Here is a 24,189-nt window from a genome sequence, read left to right on the forward strand (position 1 = left end):
ACATCCCAAGAATATTGTGGAACTGAAACAGTTTTGTAAAGAGGAATGGTCCAAAATTCCTCCTGATCGATGTGCTCACGGTACCCAAACCAAAGACAGATTTAATGCGTAACTCCATTATATACAGTATAGAGCCATGTCATCATGGAATGGTCTGCCACCAGAGGTTATTCAGGTAAAAAGCAAGTTCAGCTTTAATTACAAACTCTGAAACTCTCAACACGAGTGAAGACGATAGACTTGACCAGAACATTTGACAGGCTGCAGCTGTGCATGTAAAGGGATCTAGAACTTGATCTACCCGAGAAAGTAAGTGAATGAGTGGTGGTTCATGTGCAAAGTATTACTATTCCTTTTAGCGTAGGTTCCAAAATGTATCCAAGTGTTGTCTCCCTTTGTCTCTCCTCTCTTTACCTACTCCTCCCTCTCCATATGTGTAACAAGTCAGTCCACAAAGGACTTTTATCTCATGTAAGTGTGTATGTTTATTCTGTGTTATTTAGTTAGTTAGTAAATCAATTATAGCAATTTGTGTAGTACTGAATATTCAGAAAGGCTGGGGTTCTTGCAGATCCAAGGATTATGCGACGTTCAGAATGAGACTAATATCGATAAATAATTTATATATATATATATATATCTTTGTTTAATATCTTTGTTTAATTCGGGAGATGGTAACCCGTTAAAACAACTTTTTCGGTGGTGTCCCAAATTCACAATTAGTTAATTGTTACATGATTAATTTAATCAGGTAACAATTAAACATAGTTGATTCGATAATTAACAGTCATCACATTAATGACAATCAAGTCACGACAGTAGTGAGTGTTGCAACCGAGGACAAACGATTTTTACGCGCTACAAGCTTCAGCACTCGCTGGTTTTCACAGCTGAGTTGTTGTTGCTCCTAGACTTTCCACTTCATAATAACAGTACTTACAGTTGACCAGGGCAGCTCTGGCCATATGACAGTGCCATGCTGAAAGTCACTGAGCTGTCATTCTACTGCCAATGTTTATCTATGGAGACTTCATGGATTTTTGATCGATTTTATACACCTTGTGTCTAAAATAGTCTAATCCACTAATTTGAAGGGGTGTCCACATACTTTTGTATATATAGTGTATTTGACACACGTCGACATACATAAACTACCGCACCACCAGAGGACCAGAGACGCCCATGAAACATATCAAACTCCAGCCCAGGAACCAGTCCCAACACCCACTGTGGTCCAAGAACCTGTCCCACAGCCACTGTCACTAAGCAAGAGACCAGGCCTTACTGGAAGTGTGGGATGAATAAGCCTAACCAGGTGAGAACCAGAGAGGCACTGATTCAGCCCCCAGCTGTAAGACTGGCTCAGGACATACCCAGGAACTGCTCCCACCTTTGGTTCAGGAAACTGACCATCCAGGTGGACATCTTCCCTGTGCTGGGTCAGGAACGTCTGGAGCAGGAAACTCTGGAGCAGGAACCTCTGGCCCATGAACCTCTGGCCTGGGTGGAAGCCTTCTTGAGGTTGCCTACTGAAGGCCTGCCTTCTTGAATTTTTTTAATTTATGATCCCCATTAGCTAATGCTATGATGTCGAAAGGTCGCTGCTTTGAATCCTCGATCCGACAAGGTGGAAAAATATCATACTAAATGGAGTGTCTCGGATTTACATACAGAATAATACAAAATGCTCTGAGACCAGGTTGCAGCCCCAGCTATGAGTTTATCATTGGGAAGGCTCTCGCATTCCTCTCAAATTCCATTCCCAACTCGATGTTAAATGACTTTACATCAATCAACGATTGCTTTGGTCTAGTAAATGTAATTTGCCTGATGATGCGTGACTGGAGGAGTTTCATACAAGCGCATTTTTGTCCACGTTCCCTCTCCTCGCCACCTCGTCTAGATTACCTTTGACCTTTTCAAAAAGGAAGCGTGAGAGGATGCAGGAGTTGAACAAATCCAATTGAGAAAAGGCCACAGTGTGATGATGAGTGAGTCATTATGCTGCCTTCAAGACAACTGGGAACCGGGGAAAAAACAAGGTCAAATCATGATGTCAGTGATCTTCAGGTAGGGAAGTCGAAGATGTCTGCGTTTTCGAACTTGGAATTCCGAGTTGGATGACCATTCAAAACAATTTTTCCTAGTCTGAGCTTGTTTTTCCCCGAGTTCCCAGTTGTCTTGAACCATTATAGATAGCTAAATAGACTAGATAGATAGACAGATGACTCATCTTTGTATCTGGGCAGCACCATTGAGGCAATCTCTATTTTGAAGTCGTCAATTTTCTTCTTCAGGATTGGCTGATCCCTTCCGATGAATGAGTTGGACATGACTCCAACAGGGTCCCAGGAGGGATAAGCCAATGAAGTTGGAAGTCCCACCCAGTTGCCTACATTAAAATGGTGGAAGACCTCAATTGTGCTGCCCATGCTAATACAGCCTTTTGGCCACTAGAAATCTCCACCATTCTCTGTCTTGAACGCACTGAAGTCAGAGATTTCCGAGTTCCCAGTTGTTTTGAACCCAGCAAAGGATGATGTCAGAGTTTCTGATTGATATTTTATTTCAGAATGTATTAAAATGAGTTATTCTTGAAATCCCAGCTGTTGTCTTGAACCCACTGAAGTCGCACTTAAGGCGATTTCCGAGTTCTTCAGAGTTACACGTTTAAAATGGTCTTGAACGCGACATTGACAACATACGTGTGGCTACTCCTCACTCACGTACCAATCGGAATTTCAACTTCAATCTCTTCCTCGTTGACTCCTTTGAAAAACAGCAGCGTCGATGCTGACTCTTCCTCGGTGACTTCATTCAGAAATCGGATTATTTTCTGCTCTTCTTCTCCATCTCCGCGGCTCAGCAATTCCTCGAAACAACCTGGCTCCGGCAAATAAAAACAGGAATATACCCGGTTTCGGATCCACTCCACCCGCGGGTCGTCGAGGGACATTTTATCCCTCAATTAAGTTACAACAAAGTACTAATGTTAGCTTTTAGCTAGCTAACTTCAAATGTTGTCGTTTGTTGATGTAGCTAGCTACTTGCAACCAATTGACAGCTTCATGTCACTATGGCAACTGGTCAACTTTCTGTTTCTGTGAGCCATGCGCCCCCTTTGGCGCCCTCCAGTCGCAACATCTGATAGTCTCGCGCAAAAGTAACGCCACTGACATTAACATTTTCAGTCAAATTCAACTTTATTCAGTCAGCTTTATTCACCTGTTACACTGAAAACATGTTCACCATTATCTGATATAAAATAATTCAGCAAAGCCAAAACAGAGGAATGTATGCATACCACTAATTTAATATAAGTATGGAGTTAATGATGCGAATACATCAAATGTTTACATTCTTTAAAATAAATATGATTAAAATAGCCTACATTAGAATAGGTACAAACATTTACAGCAAGCCCTTCAACAAACCACACACTGTGTAATCAAGGATTAGACGTTAGAGCCATTGCTAATCAGACTTCACATCTAAGAATTAGTGGTCATCATAGTTATAGAAAAGTATTTTCTAACCACTATTTTTACATTACCTAGACATATTCTCAATTGCAGACTCCTGGAGTCCACGCTCCTCGCCTCCTCAAAACCCATTGGGATGAGAAAGCCAGAGGTCCTTCCCCTCTGAACTTCTCCTCCAATGGGGTTTGAGGATGCGAGGAGTATGCAATTGTGATTCTCCCCTCATCTCAACTTCACAGCAGCATTTCCCATAGGATCCTGCTTTAGAGGCATCTTTAAGCATCACTAAGATACAGCACATTACTGTTTGATAACACAGCAAGTGAGTTTACAATGAAATGGTGCAAGCTCCCCATAATGTTAAAGTTCCATTTTACGTGGTAATCACAACTCAAACAATTAGCTCCTCGTCAGAGGGTTTAATACCATCATTAGGACATTTAACCAATATCAACAAAAAAAATCGAAATGAAAAATTATAACTCTTTCTTATTTTTCCATCTTGAAGGTACAATTACCCAACAGCATAAACTACATCCTCCTGCTATGGTGCTACAGGATGGGAATATAGGAAAAAGCTTTGATCTCTGCACTGGTCCAGTGCCCGCTTTTCCTGGCTTATTCATAATCAGGGATTGTTGGTGTCATTAAATGATGTCTTGAGCTATACTTTTCATTTCCATCCATGGAATGGGCAGTTTAAGAAGTAGTCTTCCACAAAGCGATGGAGGCATAGGAAACATATCTTAATTTAATATAATTGTGTCAGCATTCAGCACAACACGGTATGCATACTTTCAAGAGTGATGCACCACTTTTTTTAAAGCCTGTCATAGTCATTCAAATGTTAATTTCTCATTCACACTTTATCACTCTATAAAATAAAATGTACATCTCTCCCACATTCATCCAAAAATACTTTTCATTTACAAACATGACTGAAGGAGGCTTTTCCTTGCAGAGTTTTGGTAACCCAGAATATCATTCAATTTAAAATAGAGCATGATACACTGAGATTTGGTTGTACTTACGTAAGGCAATCAGTCAGTGCAACAAATAGTAGAAAAAAACAACTATGAAATTGGACTGTATGTCGATGAGGCTCAATAGAAGCCTGGGTACCAATATGTTTGTGCCATCATGCCACTCCTTGTCATTTAGGAGTGGCATGATGGCACAAACCGACTAGTACCCAGGCTAGCTATATAGCACTGGATCCTGCTGGCACATTGTGGCAGTTTGCCTCTGGGAGGGCAGAAGCATTGTTTGTCCCATTCACAGCAAGCCATCATGCTCAAAGCTAGAGGGCAGGAGGGAGAAGGCAAAGGGAACAAACTTGATTCCAGTCCCAGTGTAGAACTTATTTTGGAACTCCACCCTATGGAGAGAGAACAGAGATCACTGAATATAGAGTAAGCATTAATAAAAGCATTATAAAGGCATGATGTGTTGAATTTTTACACATATTTCCTGTCCTTCACTCAATTCTGCAAGTATAGTGAGTAACTAACCAGTGCAGCCTGAGAGCATGGAGGAAGGCAGACAGTCCCTCCATAACCAGGAGGATAGACACAGTGAGCACAGCGAATATCCCAAACACTGGCACCAGAAACATGATGCCCAGGCTGGTGTCCATCCGCAGGCCCAACCGCATCACCATGGACCACAGCACATCCGACAGCTCTGGGGGAGCAGGGACAAACAAACACTGTCACATCTCTGATTGATTCATTTGATTTAATAATTTAAAAGAAGGTTGCTCCAGTCAGAGAACATTACATACATAAATAATTATCCTCTCTCAATATAAAATGCACTTGAAATGTTTATCCTTCAAAGAACAATACAAATAATAAACATTTGATGTGGTGTGTTGATACTCACGGGCATGTGCCAGACTCAGAGCCCAGAGGCGCAGGTAGGAGGCTGTGTTGGAGATGCAGCCCAGGCAGTACTCTATGGTGTGAATAGACTGGTGCAGGAACATGTCCCCAATGTCAAACTGTAAAACAACACACAGACAGGAGGACCTGTTACTTTCGGGACCCATAGTGTACTGATGCCTGAATGAGAGGCGAGTGGGAGGTGGTGACCGTGCTGTCATCAGCTAACCTCCTCTTTCTGCTGCTCTCTGCTGGTGGAGAGGTCACTGGGGACACTGCCCTCCTCCATGTCATTTGCCCTCATCAGGGAGAGCTCCTCCTCGCTGTGCCGCCGCACACGCTCATAACCCTGTTGACACACACCACACACACTCTGCATGTTAAAACCGGAGCGCACTCCTATAAACAGTCTACATACACACACCACCATAGACTATGTTACAACCAGAACACAGACTCATATATGGACACACTACCCACACATGCTTATGACTCGTAGCTCAGCTAGAGCTACAAACTCAAAGCCTCACCCTGTACATTCCAATTCGGTTGGCTCCTCCGTTGTGCAGCCAGTAGAGGTAGACTGGTTTCCCCAGCAGTAAGACAGGCACCGATAGTAGAGCAATTATCACCAGGAACACCTGCAGCCCAACCTACAGTAGGAGAGGGAAAGAACAGACAGGTCTGTTACAGTCTCACTGAAGTAGCTTCAGAGCGGGTTGGGCTTGTATACATGTCTTCACTGAGGGGGTGGTCCTTCACAAGTAAGGGTTTTAGTGAGAAGTACCAGTTCTATATGTATATTCAGCGGGTGTGTCCCAAATAGCACACTATTCCCTATAGTGCATATAGGGAATAGGATGTAATTTTGGAGACAACCACTGTGTGAACACACATGTACCTGTCCTGGGAAGAGGGGTGGCACCCCGTCCCCCTGCATGAGGAACATGTTGATGAAGTGGATGAGGATGCTGGGGGCCATCTGGGAGTCACGTGCAGAGAAGGCCAGCCACTTGTAGATGATCATGAAGACCAGGTAACCAAATAGGCACAGCAGGAACAGCAGTTCCGGGAGGAGTACCAAGTACAGGTTGAACTTTTTCCTAAAATGCCTACACAGATAGACACCCGACAACAGAGCTATAAAGTGCTTTCATAGACACACAGAAGGCTGCAAAGTGTGGGGGGAGAGTGTGCTGTAACTCACAGGTGGTTGAAGATACCTAGGATGACCCCGAAGCTCATGTGACTGATACCAACGATCACAGACATCTTCATCTTGTAGGAGTTCAGAAAGGTCAGACGATTTGACGCCAAGTTCCAAATCTACACATTGGAAGAAACAAGGAAAATAACCACATCAGGTTGAGGTATGGACAGACGACATCACAGTCAGACTGATGCGATTGTTAACAAAACATTGAAATGACAATGAGTAATGATCCATGACTTACTTTATTGGACCTGGTTGGTGAGAGGCAAATGTGTATGGTTAAGAAGAGACAGGGAATAACTTGTGTGTGTAGCGAACATAGAGACAAGACAAAGAAGTTTGTGACCATGAATCATAAAGCCATGTACTTACCGGGTCAATGCCCAAAGGGTAGGGTCCATTGAAAACCCCAGGGACATTGGGATCAAGGGTCAGAAAGGCATTGGTGCGGAGTGTAGAATCCCTTTTAAAGAAAATACAAAAGTGAACAATTAAAAGAGCAAGCTATCAGGTGATGTAATCTTTAATGTCGCATACATCTTTGCAATTGTTATACTTAATTTTACTTGTAATTAATATATAATTGAAAAACCAGTATGGCCAATCAGTAATAGGACATCAAAAACCAAAACATATTGGCATTGAGTTGTGATCATGTGGCCTTTCACCCTGACCTAATCATCTCTGTAATCTCAGGAACAGATCTTACAGTACAGAACATATTATAGTACAGTACTTACCAAGTCCAATTTCCAGATTTAAACATGGCATTGACGCTCCAGCCCGAGCCAAAGATGTTAAGAGACTTGGAGAAGCAGTCGTTGTAGATGAGTCCGGTATAGACCGAGAACAAGCCCATCATAAGGATGATGTAACGGCCCTCAAAGAATGTGTTCCAGATCTGAGCATACAAATACACCATTGTCAACGTAGGGGGAAACATCCAGCTAACCACAACATTTACTGTTTGCTTATTACTCATTTAGCTCATTTAGACCAGAAACAATTTCCCCACACAACCGGATAGCATCCCAAACGGCACCCTATTCCCTATGTAGTGCACTACTTTTGACCAAATCCCCATGGCCCCTGGTCAAAACTAGTGCACTACGTAGGGAATATGGTGGCATTTGGGACGTACACACTGACAGCCTCTCCTCTGCCCCTCTCACCTCATTCCTGGTGTGTTTCAGTTTGCGATTGTCCTCATACAGCACCATCCAGAGAGCAAACAGAGCCATGATCACACCATGGCCCAGGTCTCCAAACATCACAGCAAACAGGAAGGGGAAGGTGATGATTGTGTAAGGAGCTGTTAGACACAACAGACAATACATCATAATTCCTCCATATACACATTCAACTATCAATAAAGTGTAAAACTTTATTGTCCATTCTTGTTAGGAGTGAACATGTGTCTTTGGCTACAGGCATGTGGCTCATAGAAATAGAAAACAAACAGAAAACATAAAAGCAGTAGGCCTAATGATAGCATGTGATTTAATCCTAAATGTAGTAATCAGCGGTCATTGGCTAGCGAGGGCGTACTGTACCTGGGTTAACCTCTCTATAGTTGCCCACTCCATAGGCCTCCACTATGTTCTGGAAGCCTGATGTGAACTTGTTGGTCCTTATTAGGGTTGGTGGAGTGTCATTGCTGGGAATACGGTTGACAAAAGAAGGCACCGTGGCTCCACTTTTCCTCTGTAAAGGTAAGCCAATAATGTCAAGACAGTGGCTTTTCAGACTGAGATTATTGCAATGTTAGCCTATTAAGGTTGCATGGAGATTGAGTGATGGCAACCCAATTATTTGAGACATCATTTGTTTTCTCCAAATGGAGACAGAATCCTAACATCTCATCAAACAGTTCAAATATTTTAGACCATTCAAGACTGTTCAAATACATTGACCATTTAAGCCTCGTATTTAGAAGCCTCATTTAAGCCTTTTAAAGGACTGGCAGAACCTTTGCATGGACTGCTGTCATTGAACTGAATGTGACCTTATATTATGTACGTCATTACATATTATAAGGTCACATTGTATGTAATGTAATAATGGACAGAAGCCTGGTAGCCCTCAATTGGGGATCAACAGGACCCATGACTAGACGAGTTTAATAAATTAAACCAGAGCCATGTATTTAGAGTTGGGCAATTGAGGTTTCTGCATTATTATGCATTTACATGACACTATAACATTCTATGGCAGCCATGTTAGCGCCTCATTAACATTACAGTACATGGACAATAATGTCTAGAATAAGCATTATGAAGCATTTACATGACACTTCAAAATTCTATGGCAGCCATGTTATCGCGTATAAACATTATATGGGAATATTAAAATAATGCTATGTAACTGAATGTCTAGAATTATAACAATATTCACAATTCAAAAAGTTGGCCCAACTAAATACCTGGATCTGTCTTAAATGATCAGAGGTGGTCAAGACGAGAACAATTTCCCTTTTTCTACCACAACCAAAACCCCATTATTAAAGCAGGTCATGCTGACTGGGTGTGTGACTGTTGGTTTAGCCAAATACTGAACAAAGTGTAGTTAGAAGGTGGGGTCACAAACAATGACAATACAATCCAAAACAATAAATTAGTTAAGCCCAACGATGACATTACACAGGGAGCCATTGTAACAGGGAGCTGACTCACCGAGCCTTCCTCTAATGCCCTCCGCAGGATGGGCAGATCGTTGACAGGGCACCACACCTCGGCTATCAGACACTTGTTGGTGACGTCAAAGCTACACAGGTTGAGGATGTGGTAGATGGCCTTCATCTTCTTAACCTGGATGACCCAGGTGTAGACGGACTCAGAGGCCTTGTTCAAGACTTGTCTCAGGTAGTCCTCTGTCCTGTGGAGTACCTGGTGGAAGCCGGGGGTTGGGGTGGGGGGGTATTAGTATGACATTTGAACTAATGGGAGGGATTTCACAACTATTCAGAATATCAAAAGGGTGTGTAGAATTGACTTAGGCTCGTTGAGCGCAGCCTCCACTGAGTGCAAGGGCCCATAGCTTGTTTGGGTATTGAAGCAAAGGTATTTTTGGCACGAGACACAGTTGGGTAAATGATGAATGAATGTCTAAGAATGTTGTGTGAGGGCTAGAGAAAATGCAATGAACATGCCAGGGAGGGAATTTGAGTCTGTGTGCTTTAAGTTCTGGAATGTGCGTGTGTTCGCGTGAGGGAGGAAGGGAGGAGGGAGAGTCAGCCTTCAGTTGAGACCTCATGGAGATCACGTGCTGGGACCAGAGGTTAATTTAGTTCTTTTTTTCTTCAGAGGTAGAACTTCCAAAACGATTGATCTGAACAGTCTTCCAGACTGCAAGGCACAAGCAGAGTCAAGTGACCCCAGAGTTGTCACGCTCTGGCGCCTGAGTGAGAGCACTCTCCCTCTCGCTCCTAAACCTCTACCCCTCACACTCCATTCTGCTTCTTTCCAAGAAGTTATAATCTTTGCCGTAGCTGGAAGCACGAGATCCATTCTTTAAGGGATACTGTTTTAATGTCACCATTGGCCTGCATCTTTGTGTTGACTGTATATATCTCGGTTGATGGGTAAAACTTTTTAAAAAGCAGACATTGAATATTGCATTGAGCATGGTGAGATTTTGTGTCACTAGCCTACACACAATACCCCATAATGTCAAAGTGGAATTATGTTTTTAGAAAGGTATACAAATTATAAACAAATTAAAAGCTGAGTCAGTAAGTATTCAACCGCTTCGTTATGGCAGTCCTAAATAAGTTCAAGAGTAGAAATTTGCTTAACAAGTCACATAATAAGTTGCATGAACTCACTCTGTGTTTAATTATAGTGTTTAACATGATTTCTGAATGACTACCTCATCTCTGTACCCCACACATACAATTATCTGTAAGGTCCCTTAGTCAAGCAGTGAATTTCAAACACAGATACAACCACAAAGACCGATGAGGTTTTCCAATGCCTCGCAAAGAAGGGTACCTATTGGTAGATGGGTAAATATATATATTTTTTAAAGCAGACATTGCATATCCCTTTGAGCATGGTAATGTTATTAATTACACTTTGGATGGTGTATCAATATAAAGATACATGCGCCCTTCCTAAATCAGCTGCTGGAGAGAAAGGAAACCGCTCAGGGATTTCACCATGGGGCCAATGGTGACATTAAAACAGTTACAGAGTTTAATGGCTGTGATAGCAGAAAACTGAGGCTGGATCAGGCAAAGATCAACAACCAATTTGACAGATCTCTAAGAATTTTGAATAATGGGAAGAATAATGGGCAAATATCATGCAATCAAGGTGTGAAAAGCTCTCAGAGACTTATGCAGGAAGACTTACAGCTGTAATCGATGCCAAAGGTGATTCTAACATGTATTAACTCAAGGGTGTGAATACTTACAGTACCATTCAAAAGTTTAGACACACCTAGTCATTCAAGGGTTTTTCTTTATTTTTTACTATTTTCTACATTGTAGAATAATAGTGAAGAAATCAAAACTATAAAATAACTCATATGGAATCATGTAGTAACCAAAAGAGTGTTAAACAAATAAAAATATATTTTATATTTGAGATTCTTCAAATAGCCACCCTTTCGCCTTGACAACCTTGCATACTCTTGGCACTCTCTCAACCACATTCATTAGGAATGCTTTTCCAACAGTATTGAAGGAGTTCCCACATATGCTGAGCACTTGTTGGATGCTTTTCCTTCACACGGCGGTCCAACTCATTCCAAACCATCTCAATTGGGTTGAGGTCGGTTGATTGTGGAGGCCAGGCCATCTGATGCAGCACTCCATCACTCTCCTTCTTGGTCAAATAGCCCTTGTGTTTTGGGTCATTGTCCTGTTGAAAAACAAATGATAGTCCCACTAAGCGCAAACCAAATGGGATTGCCTATCGCTGCAGAATGATGTGGTAGCCAATCTGGTTAATTGTGCCTTGGATTCTAAATAAATCACTGACAGTGTCACCCGCAAAGCACGCCCACACCATCCTCCTCCTCCATGCTTCACAGTGGAAACCACACATGGGGAGATCATTAGTTCACCAATTCTGCGTCTCACAAAGACACGGCGGTCGGAACCAAAAATCTCAATTTTGGTCTCATCAGACCAATGTCCATTGCTTGTGTTTCTTGAACCAAGCAAGTGTCGTCTTCTTATTGTTGTCCTTTAGTAGTGGTTTCTTTGCAGTAATTCGACCATGAAGGCCTGATTCACGCAGTCTCCTCTGAACAGTTGATGTTGAGATGTGTCTGTTACTTGAACTCAAAGGCATTTATTTTGGCTGCAATCTGAGGTGCAGTTAACTCCAATGAACTTATCCTCTACAGCAGAGGTAACTCTGGGTCTTCCTTTCCTGTGGCAGTACTCACGAGAGCCAGTTTCATCATAGCAACTGCCAGTTTCATTTGTTTTTTGCGGATTGACTGACCTTCATGTCTTAAAGTAATTTTTCTTTGCTTATTTGCGGCTGTTCTTGCCATAATATGGGATTTATCTTTCACTAAATTGGGCTATCTTCTAAATACCACCCCGACACTGTCACAATACAACTGATTGGCTCAAACGCATTAGGAAGGAAATCATTTCCACAAATTAACAAGGCAAACCTGTTAATTAAAATGCATTCCAGGTGACTACCTCATGAAGCTGGTTGAGAGAATGCCAAGAATGTGCAACGCTGTCAACATAGCAAAGGGTGGCTACTTTGAAGCGTCTCAAATATAAAATATATTTTGATTTGTTTAACACTTTTTAGGTTACTACATGATTCCATGTGTTATTTCATAGTTTTGATGTCTTATTCTACAATGTAGAAAATAGTAAAAATAAATAAAAACCCTGGAATGAGTAGGTGTGTCCAAACTTTTGACTGGAACTGTATGTAGATGAGATATTTCTGTATTTCATTTTCAATAAATGTACACAAATCTAAAAACATGTTTTTACTTTGTCATTATTGGGTAGTGTGTATAGATGGGTGAGGGTAACAAATCCATTTAATCCATTTTGAATTCAGGCTGTAATAAAATGTGGAAGAAGTCAAGGCGTATACAGTTGAAGTCCGAAGTTTACATACACCTTAGCCAAATACATTTAAACTCAGCTTTTCACAATTCCTGACAATTAATCCTAGTAAAAGTTCCCTGTCTTAGGTTAGTTAGGATCACCACTTTATTTTAAGAATGTGAAATTTCAGAATAATAGGAGAGAGAGTTATTTATTTCAGCTTTTATTTCCATCACATTCCCAGTGGGTCAGAAGTTTACATACACTCAATTAGTATTTGGTAGCATTGCCTTTAAATTGTTTAACTTGGTTTAAACGTTTTGGGTAGCCTTCCACAAGCTTACCACAATAAGTTGGGTGAATTTTGGCTCATTCCTCCAGACAGAGCTGGTGTAACTGAGTCAGGTTTGTAGGTCTCTTTGCACGCACACGCTTTTTCAGTTCTGCCCACAGATTTTCTATAGGATTGAGATCAGGGCTTTGTGAATATCTTGACTTTGTTGTCTTTAAGCCATTTTGCCACAACTTTGGAAGTATGCTTGGGGTCATTGTCCATTTGGAAGACCCATTTGCGACCAATCTTTAACTTCCTGACTGATGTCTTGAGATGTTGCGGCAATATATCCGCGTAATTTTCCTGCCTCATGATGCTATCTATTTTGTGAAGTGCACCAGTCCCTCCTGCAGCAAAGTACCCCCACAACATGATGCTGCCACCCCCGTGCTTCAAGGTTGGGATGGTGTTCTTCGGCTTGCAAGCCTCCCTTCTTCCTCCAAACATAACAATGGTCATTATGACCAAACAGTTCTATTTTTGTTTCATCAGACCAGGCGACATTTCTCCAAAAAGTAAGATCTTTGTCCCCATGTGCAGTTGCAAACCGTAGTCTGGCATTTTTATGGCGGTTTTAGAGCAGTGGCTTATTCCTTGCTTAGCGGCCTTTAAGGTTATGTCGATATAGGACTCGTTTTACTGTGGATATAGATACTTTTGCCCCTGTTTCCTCAAGCATCTTCACAAGGTCCTTTGATGTTGTTCTGGGAATGATTTGCACTTTTCACACCAAAGTACATTCATCTGTAGGAGACAGAACCCCTTCCTGAGCAGTATGACAGCTGTGTGGTCCCATGGTGTTTATACTTGCGTACTATTGTTTGTACAGATGAACGTGGTACCTTCAGGCGTTTGGAAATTGCTCCAAAGGATGAACCAGACTTGCTGAGGTCTACAATTTATTTTCTGAGGTCTTGGCTGATTTCTTTTGATTTTCCTATGTCACGCAAAGATGCACTGAGTTTGAAGGTAGGCATTGAAATACATCCACAGGTACACCTCCAATTGATTCAAATTATGTCAATTAGCCTATCAGAGGCTTCTAAAGCCCTGACATCATTTTCTAGAATTTTCCAAGCTGTTGAAATGCACAGTCTACATAGGGTATGTAAACTTCTGACCCACTAGAATTGTGATACAGTGAATTATAATTTAAATATTCTGTCTGTAAACAATTGTTGGAAAAATTACTTGCGTCATGCACAATATAGATGTCCTAACCGACTTGCCAAAACTATAGTTTGTTTACAAGAAATTTGTGGAGTTTTAATGACTCCAACCTAGGTGTATGTAAACTTCCGACTTCAACTGTAGGTTAAGAAATGTTGTGAAATAGCAGTTACAAATATAAATCAAACTGGATGGACATCAGAAATAGAGGAAGGACCAAAAACAGGACTAAAAAAAGAGGACTAAACTACTTTCTGAAGGCACTGTATTTCAACAGCTAAATTCAGCAGGAATAACACCTTAATCTGTTGATAGCTTATATTTTAAGTAGCCAGTGACGTTAGGTAGAGATCTCTGGAGTTAACCTTTTCTGGTTAAAGAATACATATGTGTAATATTAAAAAGAAAACATCTGTATTTTTAACTGTACAAATTTGATAGTCAAAAAGTTATTTTCATTACTTAGACAAAACAAATTTAAAAAACATCACCCACTATGTTGTTGCTCACAACGATTTTAGAGAGCTTACAGTGTGCAGGTCCTGGATGCGAGTCCTGAGTCCCTCCACAACATCATTCCTCTCCTCATTGCTGTTGGGGTATGGATACACGTGACAGTGGTAGCTGAGGGGCAAAAAGACAAGCTCCATGATGTTATCACATAGGTTAAACCACAGTCTTCAGAGCTTGTTGGGGGCAAGATAACAGGCCTAATGGTTTGACAGGGAATCACCTCAGGCTGAAAGTGTAACAGGTCAGTTGGAGAGGTGTTTTAATTACCAGTCACAGATCTTCTTGACTTTCTGTCCGATCTGCTCGCCCCAGTAGGAGATGAGGAAAACCACACTCTTAGTTGGCTCACCCTGCAATAACCAGAGAACAGGAAGCGGATTAGAATATAGACATGGTAAGGCTGAGGTGAGATGTTTTACCTCTCACAGGCCCAACAGGGATGCTGTTAAATTTAGCTATGTGGTAAGCAGTACCTTATTATTTTATCTCACACTCAACCATTTAGAAAAGGGCTAAGAATCTCTCTCAGGCATAACAACTTTGACCCACCGTGTCAGGGTCCTCCAAGTACTCGTCAATCTCAGAGTAGCTAAGGATGGTGTAGCCCTTACACACTCTCCACAGCATGCGCTCAAAGGCCTCTATTTTCCTTCTCTGAATCAGCCCTGATATAAACCTGCAGGAGTGAGGTTGAGATAAACAGGGTATTACAGTAAACAGGCACAAATACCCAAGTGTGTACAAATATATATGACTGCTGATAGCCCTTTACCCTAGTTTGGCCCCTAGTCGCTGCATGCTGCTGTAGTCCATCATGGAATCCTTTTCTAGGAAGGGGAACTCCTCATACTGGACCTGCGGGGACTCACACTGTGAAACATAACCCCAGTGTGAGGACACACACAAAACACATACACCCCCATATCACATTGTTAGAAAAAGGGCAAGAATTTTCCCATGCATGAATGAATAAAAGACAAGCAGCAAGATTTTGGCTAGCCCCAGATGTATCCCCAAAACATCCTCAATAAAGAAAAAAAGATAAAAGAAAGCCTCAATGTTATGCGCAAAGCCAAATCATGTGACCCTAAAATTTGCTCAGTCTCTTCATGAAGCAAATCAAAGCCATTGCAAGTGCTCTTAAGTCAAACTGAGGGGCAAAGTGTTGTACAGTGGTGGGATCCTGCTTTGTGGAGAAGCTGTTGGACCTACCTCTGTGCTGCGGTGCACAAAGTTGCGTGTGATGCGCAGCATGTGTGTATACTCTGTCAGCTCCAGGAGGTTCTTCTGTAGCTTCTCCTTATTCCTGGTCACCTCGCTCAGCTCCACCTCCAACCTCTGCAACTGCTCCTGGATACAGCCATACATACAGAGTCAATAGCAATGGCAATTCGGGCGGTGTCCCAAATGGCACCATATGTTCCCTATATAGAGTGCACTACTTAGGGAACATATGGTGCCATTTGGGACGAAGTCAATACTTCATTCTTGTGATAAAAGGATTTATAACGTTCTAAAGAGACAGGTAGGGTGCGCTAACCATTATAACTAGGACATGTTTGGGCAGGGGTGCAACCGGGTTCACTTCTCCCTCTGGAAGTGGGATGTCTGCCCTCTTGATTTCTCTTAGAAGGTACCCTGTCAAAGATGCAATTAAGTCTTAGTACACAACACACAGAGTCACTGCATTTCAAACAATCCATTTGTTTCAAATAATACATGTATATCAATAAGCTTAATCTGTTGTAATTTACACTGTGTTTTTCATCAAGCCCACACTAGGCCCAGGGCTAAGAGTCTCTTTAACCCTGGGCTAAGAGATTTTAGCCCAGGGCTAAGCGAGTGTTCACACTTGCACATTCCTTATGCACCAACCTTAGCCCAGGGCTAGCTGGCCCTGCTCCGCAGCAGGGTTAGCGCCGACTTTTCAGGGGTTAGCCCCAGAAACACAGTGCCAAAATATCCAGTGTTTTACGGGGTCAAGAACAACACGTAGAATATTCACTGTCAAATTGTATTTTTTATGGAGCACATTTTCTCCTCTCCTCAGTTCCTGACCGCATGTGCTGCTCTAGAAATAGAATGAATGGAACGGGCATACTCATACTCATTCAAGTCAATGATGGCATAATGGATGGACTGGCGGCCATTGAGAGTATACCCATAGGAGCAAAGCAGGAAGTAAAAGCAGGAAGTAAAAGCAGGAAGTAAAAGCAGGAAGTAAAAGCAGGAGGAATACACATCAATATGGGTCGTCACTAGTTCACACAGTCACAAAGTCCTAATTGTTTCTAAACCCGGCTGGAGATTATGAATATGAAGTTGAACATTTTAGAAATGTCCCTTTAAAAAGGTAGACTCAGCGATATGACGCAGATGCAGAAAGTAAACTACATAGTGGGTCAATTTCTTGAACAACAGAGCTTTGAAGCGCAAACCTCCACTTCTCAGCTGTTTTGGTGCCCTGGCTACCACGCTGTAACAGCGTGAAGCTGTGCAGACAGTGTGTGTGACTGCGAGAGCAAAGTCTTACATCTCGCTCATCTCAATATCTACAGTACTGCTCGTGGCTTCATTTTGCTGAATCTAACATCATTTGAATGGACATTCATCATTACCATGGAATGTAGAACGTTTGCTACAACACCTTGATTGTTTCAGCAAGGAGCAAAAAAGTTTCATACGAGTTAAGAGTCCATATTACTGCAGAAACGGACACAACTGCATGAATGCCCAGCCGTCCAATCTTCAATAAAAAATAATGGTTATGGCGGTTATTTTATTTTCATGACGGTCTTCATAACCGTTGGTTTCACGGTTATATGGTAATTGTGCCAGCCCTAGCAAAAACATTGTCCGAGTTGATAGAAAATAATAATGTTCCACACATTTTGTCGGAGTTTAGAGTGATGAAAAGTAGTTGGCTAACGTCAGCCAACAGCTCTCTCTCACATCTCATCATTGAGCAGCAGAAACACTCAGGGAGCGGGGACAGAGACAAGCAGCTTATTGATACTATTAAACTGAGGAAGAAGCTGTGTTATCAGGCTCGGGTAGGGGAGGGCCTGAACGTCGCAGGCATGGGTTTAGGTAATTTAAAACATGGTCAGAGTCAAAGTAATTAAGTTACTTAAAAAAAAAAACATTGACCTTGATATATAGCTAATTTCTCTAAAGTTACCTGAACGTTGTTACACATGATCTTTTCCATGCAATGACATTTACTCACCCATTCACACTTTTCCTCATTCACTAACTTTTCTCCATCTTCCACTCACACACCCCATTTGATTAATTCGGTTTGGTTTTCCCAAATTCCATTTTCTCGGTTATACTTTTCCTGGTTTATGATTATTTTTCATTTCTGTTTTGCTTTCCACTATCAAAATTACAATTATTTATAGAATGCAACAAAATTGGATGTTCTGAGTGGATGTTAATGCATAAATCACACCCGAAGAAATGTGGGATAATTTTATGTTGTTGTTGATTGATTGTTTGTAATTCCCCTTTAATTGCAAATCTAGAAAGAGAGGAATGTGTTTGGTAAGAGATGTTTCTACACATGATTGCAGAGTTTGCTATACAAATGCCCACCCGATTGATACAAATAATCATGATATCATTCTGCCAGGTAAGCCTACTTTGTAGTTAACATTGAATTGAGAAGGTTTTGGGGAAAGCCTTTCCGTTTACCAAAACTATTTTCATTAGCATCGCTAACTGATTACAAAGTTATATTTAATGTGCAAGCATTCCCATGCATGCCGTTACGTCTTTAGAAACTTGCAGGAAATTAGAATATCTGAACAACGATGAGCAATTTTCTTTCTGACTCTGAGGGGCTGCCACAACTTTTCTGTGTCATCCCTCTACTGTAGCCTACAACAACTACAAAATCTAGCCTACAAAAATGCACTATGTAACATTTGATTAAACAAAAGTAGCGAAGTACAATACTTCATTCAAAACCAATTTAAAAGCTGCACAGCGTAACTACTGTATGTGTGTATAAGTGTTTTTGGAGATCCCTCTGGCAAGAATGCAGTATTTTTTCAAGATTTGAACGCAATTTCCCAGAACCTCCCGCTCTCTGGAGGATCAGATAGGGCGAAAAGTAGTGGACAGTGAAGAGGTTTCAATAGGTGTAAGGTTGGTAGGGAAATTTTTGGTAGTTGGTAGGGCAATTTTTTCACAAAGTGTAATGAATTCATACTACAGAATAGTAAGCCGATACACAGCCAATACATTATTAGGTGGCGGCATGCAACTATCACCTTATCGCCTCTAAAATGTAAACAAAACAATATAAAGAGTTGTCACACAACGCCATAGCTGTCTCAAGTTGAGGGCGCGTGCAATTGGCATGCTGACTGCAGGAATGTCCACCAGAGCTGTTTGCCAGAGAATTGAATGTTAATTTCTCTACCATAAGCTGGCTCCAACATTGTTTTAGAGAATTTGGCAGTATGTCCAACCGGCCTCACAACCACAGACCACGTGTAACCACGCCAGCCCAGGACCTTCACATCCCTTCATCACCTGTTGAATCGTCTGGGGGGTGCCCTCCAAGGCCGACTGATGGCTGCACCCCTGTCCAGTCATGTGAAATCAATAGATTAGGGCCCAATGAATATATTTAAATTGACTGATTTCTTTATATGATGAACTGTAACTAAAATCTTTGAAATTGTTGCATGTTGCGCTTATATTTTGCCCACGAATCCAAACCCGCCGTGAATCATGTGACATTCTAAGGTATGCTATATTTTATACAGTGGGGCAAAAAAGTATTTAGTCAGCAACTAATTGTGCAAGTTCTCCCACTTAAGGAGTGGCTTCGTAAGAAGCATTTCAAGGTCCTGGAGTGGCCTAGCCAGTCTCCAGATCTCAACCCCATAGAAAATCTTTGGAAGGAGTTGAAAGTCCGTGTTGCCCAGCAACAGCCCCAAAACATCACTGCTCTAGAGGAGATCTGCATGGAGGAATGGGCCAAAATACCAGCAACAGTGTGTGAAAACCTTGTGAAGACTTACAGAAAACATTTGACCTCTGTCATTGCCAACAAAGGGTATATAACAAAGTATTGAGATAAACTTATGTTATTGACCAAATACTTATTTTCCACCATAATATGCAAATAAATTCATAAAAAAATCCTACAATGTGATTTTCTGGATTTTTTTTCTCATTTTGTCTGTCATAGTTGAAGTGTACCTATGATGAAAATTACAAGCCTCTCTCATCTTTTAAGAGAACTTGCACAATTGTATTTACACTGTATTTAACAGCTAAGATTGACTTATTACATTCGTTATCATTCATTAGCCTGAAAAATCAATGGTACGCCTATTCTAGCAATACATTTAATTATCATCTCAAGGTTTTGTTTAAAAAAATGTATTTACTCACTGCATAAAATAAATTAAATGTCAGCCTTCTGGCTACACAAACGAGACTACATAATACAATTTAATAAACAAGTCAAGACCCAGCCATTATTCTTTTCCATTATTACTTTTATTCAAGACAGAAAAACAAAACATTTTCTTAAATTCAAATCAAATGTTATGTCACATGCTTTGTAAACAGGTGTACAACAGGTGTATAAATGTTCTCACCCATTCATACACAATACCCCATAATATCAAAGTGAAAACCTGTTTTTAGAAATTGCTGTAAATTTATTGAAAATTAAATGCAGAAGTATCACATTTACATAAGTATTTACACCACTGAATCACATTTGGTAGCGATTTCAGCTGAGAGTCTTTATGGGTAAGTCTAAGAGCTTTGCATACCTGGAATTAGAGGTCAACCAATTAATCGTAATGGCCGATTAATTAGGGCCGATTTCAAGTTTTCAAAACAATCGAAATCTGTATTTTTGGGCACTGATTTGGACGTTTTTTTTTTACACCTTTATTTAACTAGGCAAGTCAGTTAAGAACACATTCTTAATTTCAATGATGGCCTAGTTCAGGGGCAGAATGACAGATTTTTATCTTGTCAGCTCGGGGATTTAATCTTGGTTAACTAGTCCAATGCTCTAACCACCTGCTTTACTCAACGTCAACAAAACTAAGGAGATGATTGTGGACTTCAGGAAACAGCAGAGGGAACACCCCCCTATCCACATCGACGGAACAGTAGTGGAGAGGGTAGTAAGTTTTAAGTTCCTCGGCGTACACGTCACAGACAAAGTGAATTGGTCCACCCACACAGACAGCATCGTGATGAAGGTGCAGCAGCGCCTCTTCAACCTCAGGAGGCTGAAGAAATTTGGCTTGTCACCAAAAGCACTCACAAACTTCTACAGATGCACAATCGAGAGCAACTGCTCCGCCCACAACCATAAGGCTCTCCAGAGGGTAGTGAGGTCTGCACAATGCATCACCGGGGGCAAACTACCTGCCCTCCAGGACACCTACACCACCCGATGTCACAGGAAGGCCATAAAGATCATCAAGGACAACAACCACCCGAGCCACTGCCTGTTCACCCCGCTATCATCCAGAAGGCGAGGTCAGTACAGGTGCATCAAAGCTGGGACCGAGAGACTGAAAAACAGCTTCTATCTCAAGGCCATCAGACTGTTAAACAGCCACCACTAACATTGAGTGGCTGCTGCCAACACACTGACTCAACTCCAGCCACTTTAATGATGGGAATTGATGTAAAATATATCACTTTAAACAATGCTACTTAATATAATGTTTACATACCCTACATTATTTATCTCATATGTATACGTATATACTGTACTCTATATCATCTACTGCATCTTTATGTAATACATGTATCACTAGCCACTTTAAACTATGCCACTTTGTTTACATACTCATATGTATATACCATACTCGATACCATCTACTGCATCTTGCCTATGCCGCTCTGTACCATCACTCATTCATATATCTTTATGTACATATTCTTTATCCCTTTACACTTGTGTGTATAAGGTAGTTGTTTTGGAATTGTTAGCTGGATTACTCGTTGGTTATTACTGCATTGTCGGAACTAGAAGCACAAGCATTTTGCTACACTCGCATTAACATCTGCTAACCATGTGTATGTGACAAATAAAATTTGATTTGACATTGCACTCCACGAGGAGCATGCCTGTTACGCGAATGCAGTAAGCCAAGGTAAGTTGCTCGCTAGCATTAAACTTATATTATAAAAAACAATCAATCAATCAACCAATCGGTGCGTCAGGGTAGCCTAGTGGTTAGAGCGGTGGATTAGTAACCGGAAGGTTGCAAGTTCAAACCCCCGAGCTGACAAGGTACAAATCTGTTGTTCTGCCCCTGAACAGGCAGTTAACCCACTGTTCCTAGGCCATCATTGAAAATTAGAATTTGTTCTTAACTGACTTGCCTAGTTAAATAAAAGGTAAAATAAATAACTAAAAATCATAATCACTAGTTAACTACACATGGTTGATGATATTACTAGTTTATCTAGCGTGTTCTGCGTTGATTTAATCAATTTGGTGCGCTTTCGTGAAAAAGGACTGTCGTTGCTCCAACGTGTACCTAACCATAAACATCAATGCCTTTCTTAAAATCAATACACAAGTATATATTTTAAACCTGCATATTTAGTTAATATTGCCTGCTAACATGAATTTCTTTTAACTTGGGAAAATGTGTCACTTCTCTTGCAACAGAGTCAGGGTATATGCAGCAGTTTGGGCCGCCTGGCTTGTTGCGAACTGTGTGAAGCATATTTCTTCCTAACAAAGACAGCCGACTTCGCCAAACGAGGGATGATTTAACAAAGCACATTTGTGAAAAAACACAATCGTTGCATGACTGCACCTAACCATAAACATCAATGCCTTTCTTAAAATCTATATACAGAAGTATATATTTTTAAACCTGCATATTTAGCTAAAAGAAATCCAGGTTAGCAGGCAATATTAACCAGGTGAAATTGTGTCACTTCTCTTGCGTTTGTTGCACGCAGAGTCAGGGTATATGCAACGGTTTGGGCCGCCTGGCTCGTTGCGAACTAATTTGCCAGAATTTTACATAATTATGACATAACATTGAAGGTTGTGCAATGTAACAGGAATATTTAGACTTATGGATGCCACCCATTAGATAAAATACGGAGCGGTTCCGTATTTCACTGAAAGAATAAACATGATGCAACCACCACTATGATTGAAAATATGGAGAGTGGTACTCAGTAATATGTTGTATTAGATTTGCCCTAAACATAACAATGTTTATTCAGGACAAAAAGTGAATTGCTATTGTGGAGTAACTACAATGTTGTTGATCCATCCTCAGTTCTCCTATCACAGCCATTAAACTCTGTAACTGTTTTAAAGTCACCATTTGCATCATGATGAAATCCCTGAGTGGCTTCCTTACTCTCCGGCAACTGAGTTAGGAAGGACGGCTGTATCTTTGTAGTGATTTAGGCTTGTCATAACAAAGGGGTTGAATACTTACTGACAAGACGCTTGAGTCTTCACAATTTGTTGTGCCTTTCTCTTACGCCACCCGGTATATATAGGTCATGGTTGGCAGGGAGCTCGGCCCCAGTGATGTACTAGGCCGTACTCACCACCCTATGTAGCGCATTGCGGTCAGATGCCTTGCAGTGGCCATACCAAGAGGTGATGCAGCCAGTCAAGATGCTCTCAATGGTGCAGCTGTATAACTTTGAGGATGAGGGCCCATGACAAATCTTTTCTGCCTCCTGAGGGGGGAAAGACGCTGACGTGCCCTGTTCACAACTGTGTGGGTGTGTGGACAATGTTAATTCCTTAGTGATGTGAACACAGAGGAACTTGAAGCTCTCGACCCGCTCCACTACAGCCCAATCAATGTGGATGGGGGTGTGCTCGCCCTCCAGTTCCTGTAGTCCACGATCAGGTCCTCTGTCTGGCTGATAAGGTCTCAGACTCCCTCCCTATATTCTGCTTTATTGTCGATCAGTCCTACCACTGTTGTGTCGTCAGCAAACTTGGTGTTGGAGTCGTGCGCGGCTACTCAGTCGTGGATGAACAGGTAGTACAGAAGGGCACAAAGCACACACCCCTGAGGGGCCCCCGTGTTCAAGGTGTTCAATCCCAGGGTCCTGAGTTTGGAAGGGAGTATGTTGTTGAATGCTGAGCTGTAGTCAATGAACAGCATTCTTACATAGGTATTCCTCTTGTCCAGATGGGATAGGGCAGTGTGCAGTGCGATTACATCATCCGTGGATCTATTGGGGCAGTATGCCAATTAGAGTGGGTCTAGGGTGTCGGGTAAGGTGGAGATGATATGATCCTTGACTAGCCTCTCAAAGCACTTCATGATGACAGAAGTGAGTGCCACGGGCGATAGTCATTTAGTTCAGTGACCTGCATCCATTTGTATTTACCCCATTGGACACAACATCCTGATTGATATTATTAATTATTTTCTATAATGAATATGAATAAACATAATTTCACTCAAAATTTGACTTTTGCTTTGATTCTATTACAAAGTATTTCATTGCCCTTTTAAGAGGACATTTCCCCTTTATAAGCTTTGTTGTGCCGAAACCATTCTTAAAACTCA

General features: G+C 41.4%; 2 protein-coding genes across 4 annotated transcripts in view; both read right to left on the reverse strand.

The window, feature by feature from the left end:
- Positions 1-3,012, reverse strand: part of dnah10 (dynein axonemal heavy chain 10) — a 59,232-nt gene extending 56,220 nt beyond the window's left edge. Inside the window, exons 1-2 of the mRNA XM_064934332.1 lie at positions 2,727-3,012; positions 1,411-1,541 (exon numbers count right to left, since the gene is read on the reverse strand). Of these exons, the coding sequence (XP_064790404.1) occupies positions 1,411-1,541; positions 2,727-2,956 (361 nt within the window). The 5' untranslated portion in view covers positions 2,957-3,012. The remainder of the gene's footprint in view (positions 1-1,410; positions 1,542-2,726) is intronic.
- A 172-nt stretch (positions 3,013-3,184) lies between these two features.
- LOC135542243 (V-type proton ATPase 116 kDa subunit a 2-like) overlaps positions 3,185-24,189 on the reverse strand; it is a 36,366-nt gene continuing 15,361 nt past the window's right edge. For all 3 annotated transcript variants that reach the window (XM_064969076.1, XM_064969067.1, XM_064969084.1), the window contains 18 exons: positions 16,167-16,264; positions 15,839-15,976; positions 15,399-15,496; positions 15,176-15,302; positions 14,894-14,976; positions 14,644-14,737; positions 9,251-9,463; positions 8,132-8,282; positions 7,751-7,890; positions 7,319-7,479; positions 6,951-7,041; positions 6,573-6,691; positions 6,267-6,477; positions 5,896-6,018; positions 5,595-5,714; positions 5,367-5,484; positions 4,994-5,165; positions 3,185-4,860 (listed from right to left, as the gene is read on the reverse strand). In XM_064969076.1, coding sequence (XP_064825148.1) covers positions 4,758-4,860; positions 4,994-5,165; positions 5,367-5,484; positions 5,595-5,714; positions 5,896-6,018; positions 6,267-6,477; positions 6,573-6,691; positions 6,951-7,041; positions 7,319-7,479; positions 7,751-7,890; positions 8,132-8,282; positions 9,251-9,463; positions 14,644-14,737; positions 14,894-14,976; positions 15,176-15,302; positions 15,399-15,496; positions 15,839-15,976; positions 16,167-16,264 — 2,360 coding nt within the window. In that variant the 3' untranslated portion in view covers positions 3,185-4,757. The remainder of the gene's footprint in view (positions 4,861-4,993; positions 5,166-5,366; positions 5,485-5,594; positions 5,715-5,895; positions 6,019-6,266; positions 6,478-6,572; positions 6,692-6,950; positions 7,042-7,318; positions 7,480-7,750; positions 7,891-8,131; positions 8,283-9,250; positions 9,464-14,643; positions 14,738-14,893; positions 14,977-15,175; positions 15,303-15,398; positions 15,497-15,838; positions 15,977-16,166; positions 16,265-24,189) is intronic.

This window comes from Oncorhynchus masou, chromosome 1, assembly GCF_036934945.1.
Source record: "Oncorhynchus masou masou isolate Uvic2021 chromosome 1, UVic_Omas_1.1, whole genome shotgun sequence".
NCBI lineage: Eukaryota > Metazoa > Chordata > Actinopteri > Salmoniformes > Salmonidae > Oncorhynchus > Oncorhynchus masou.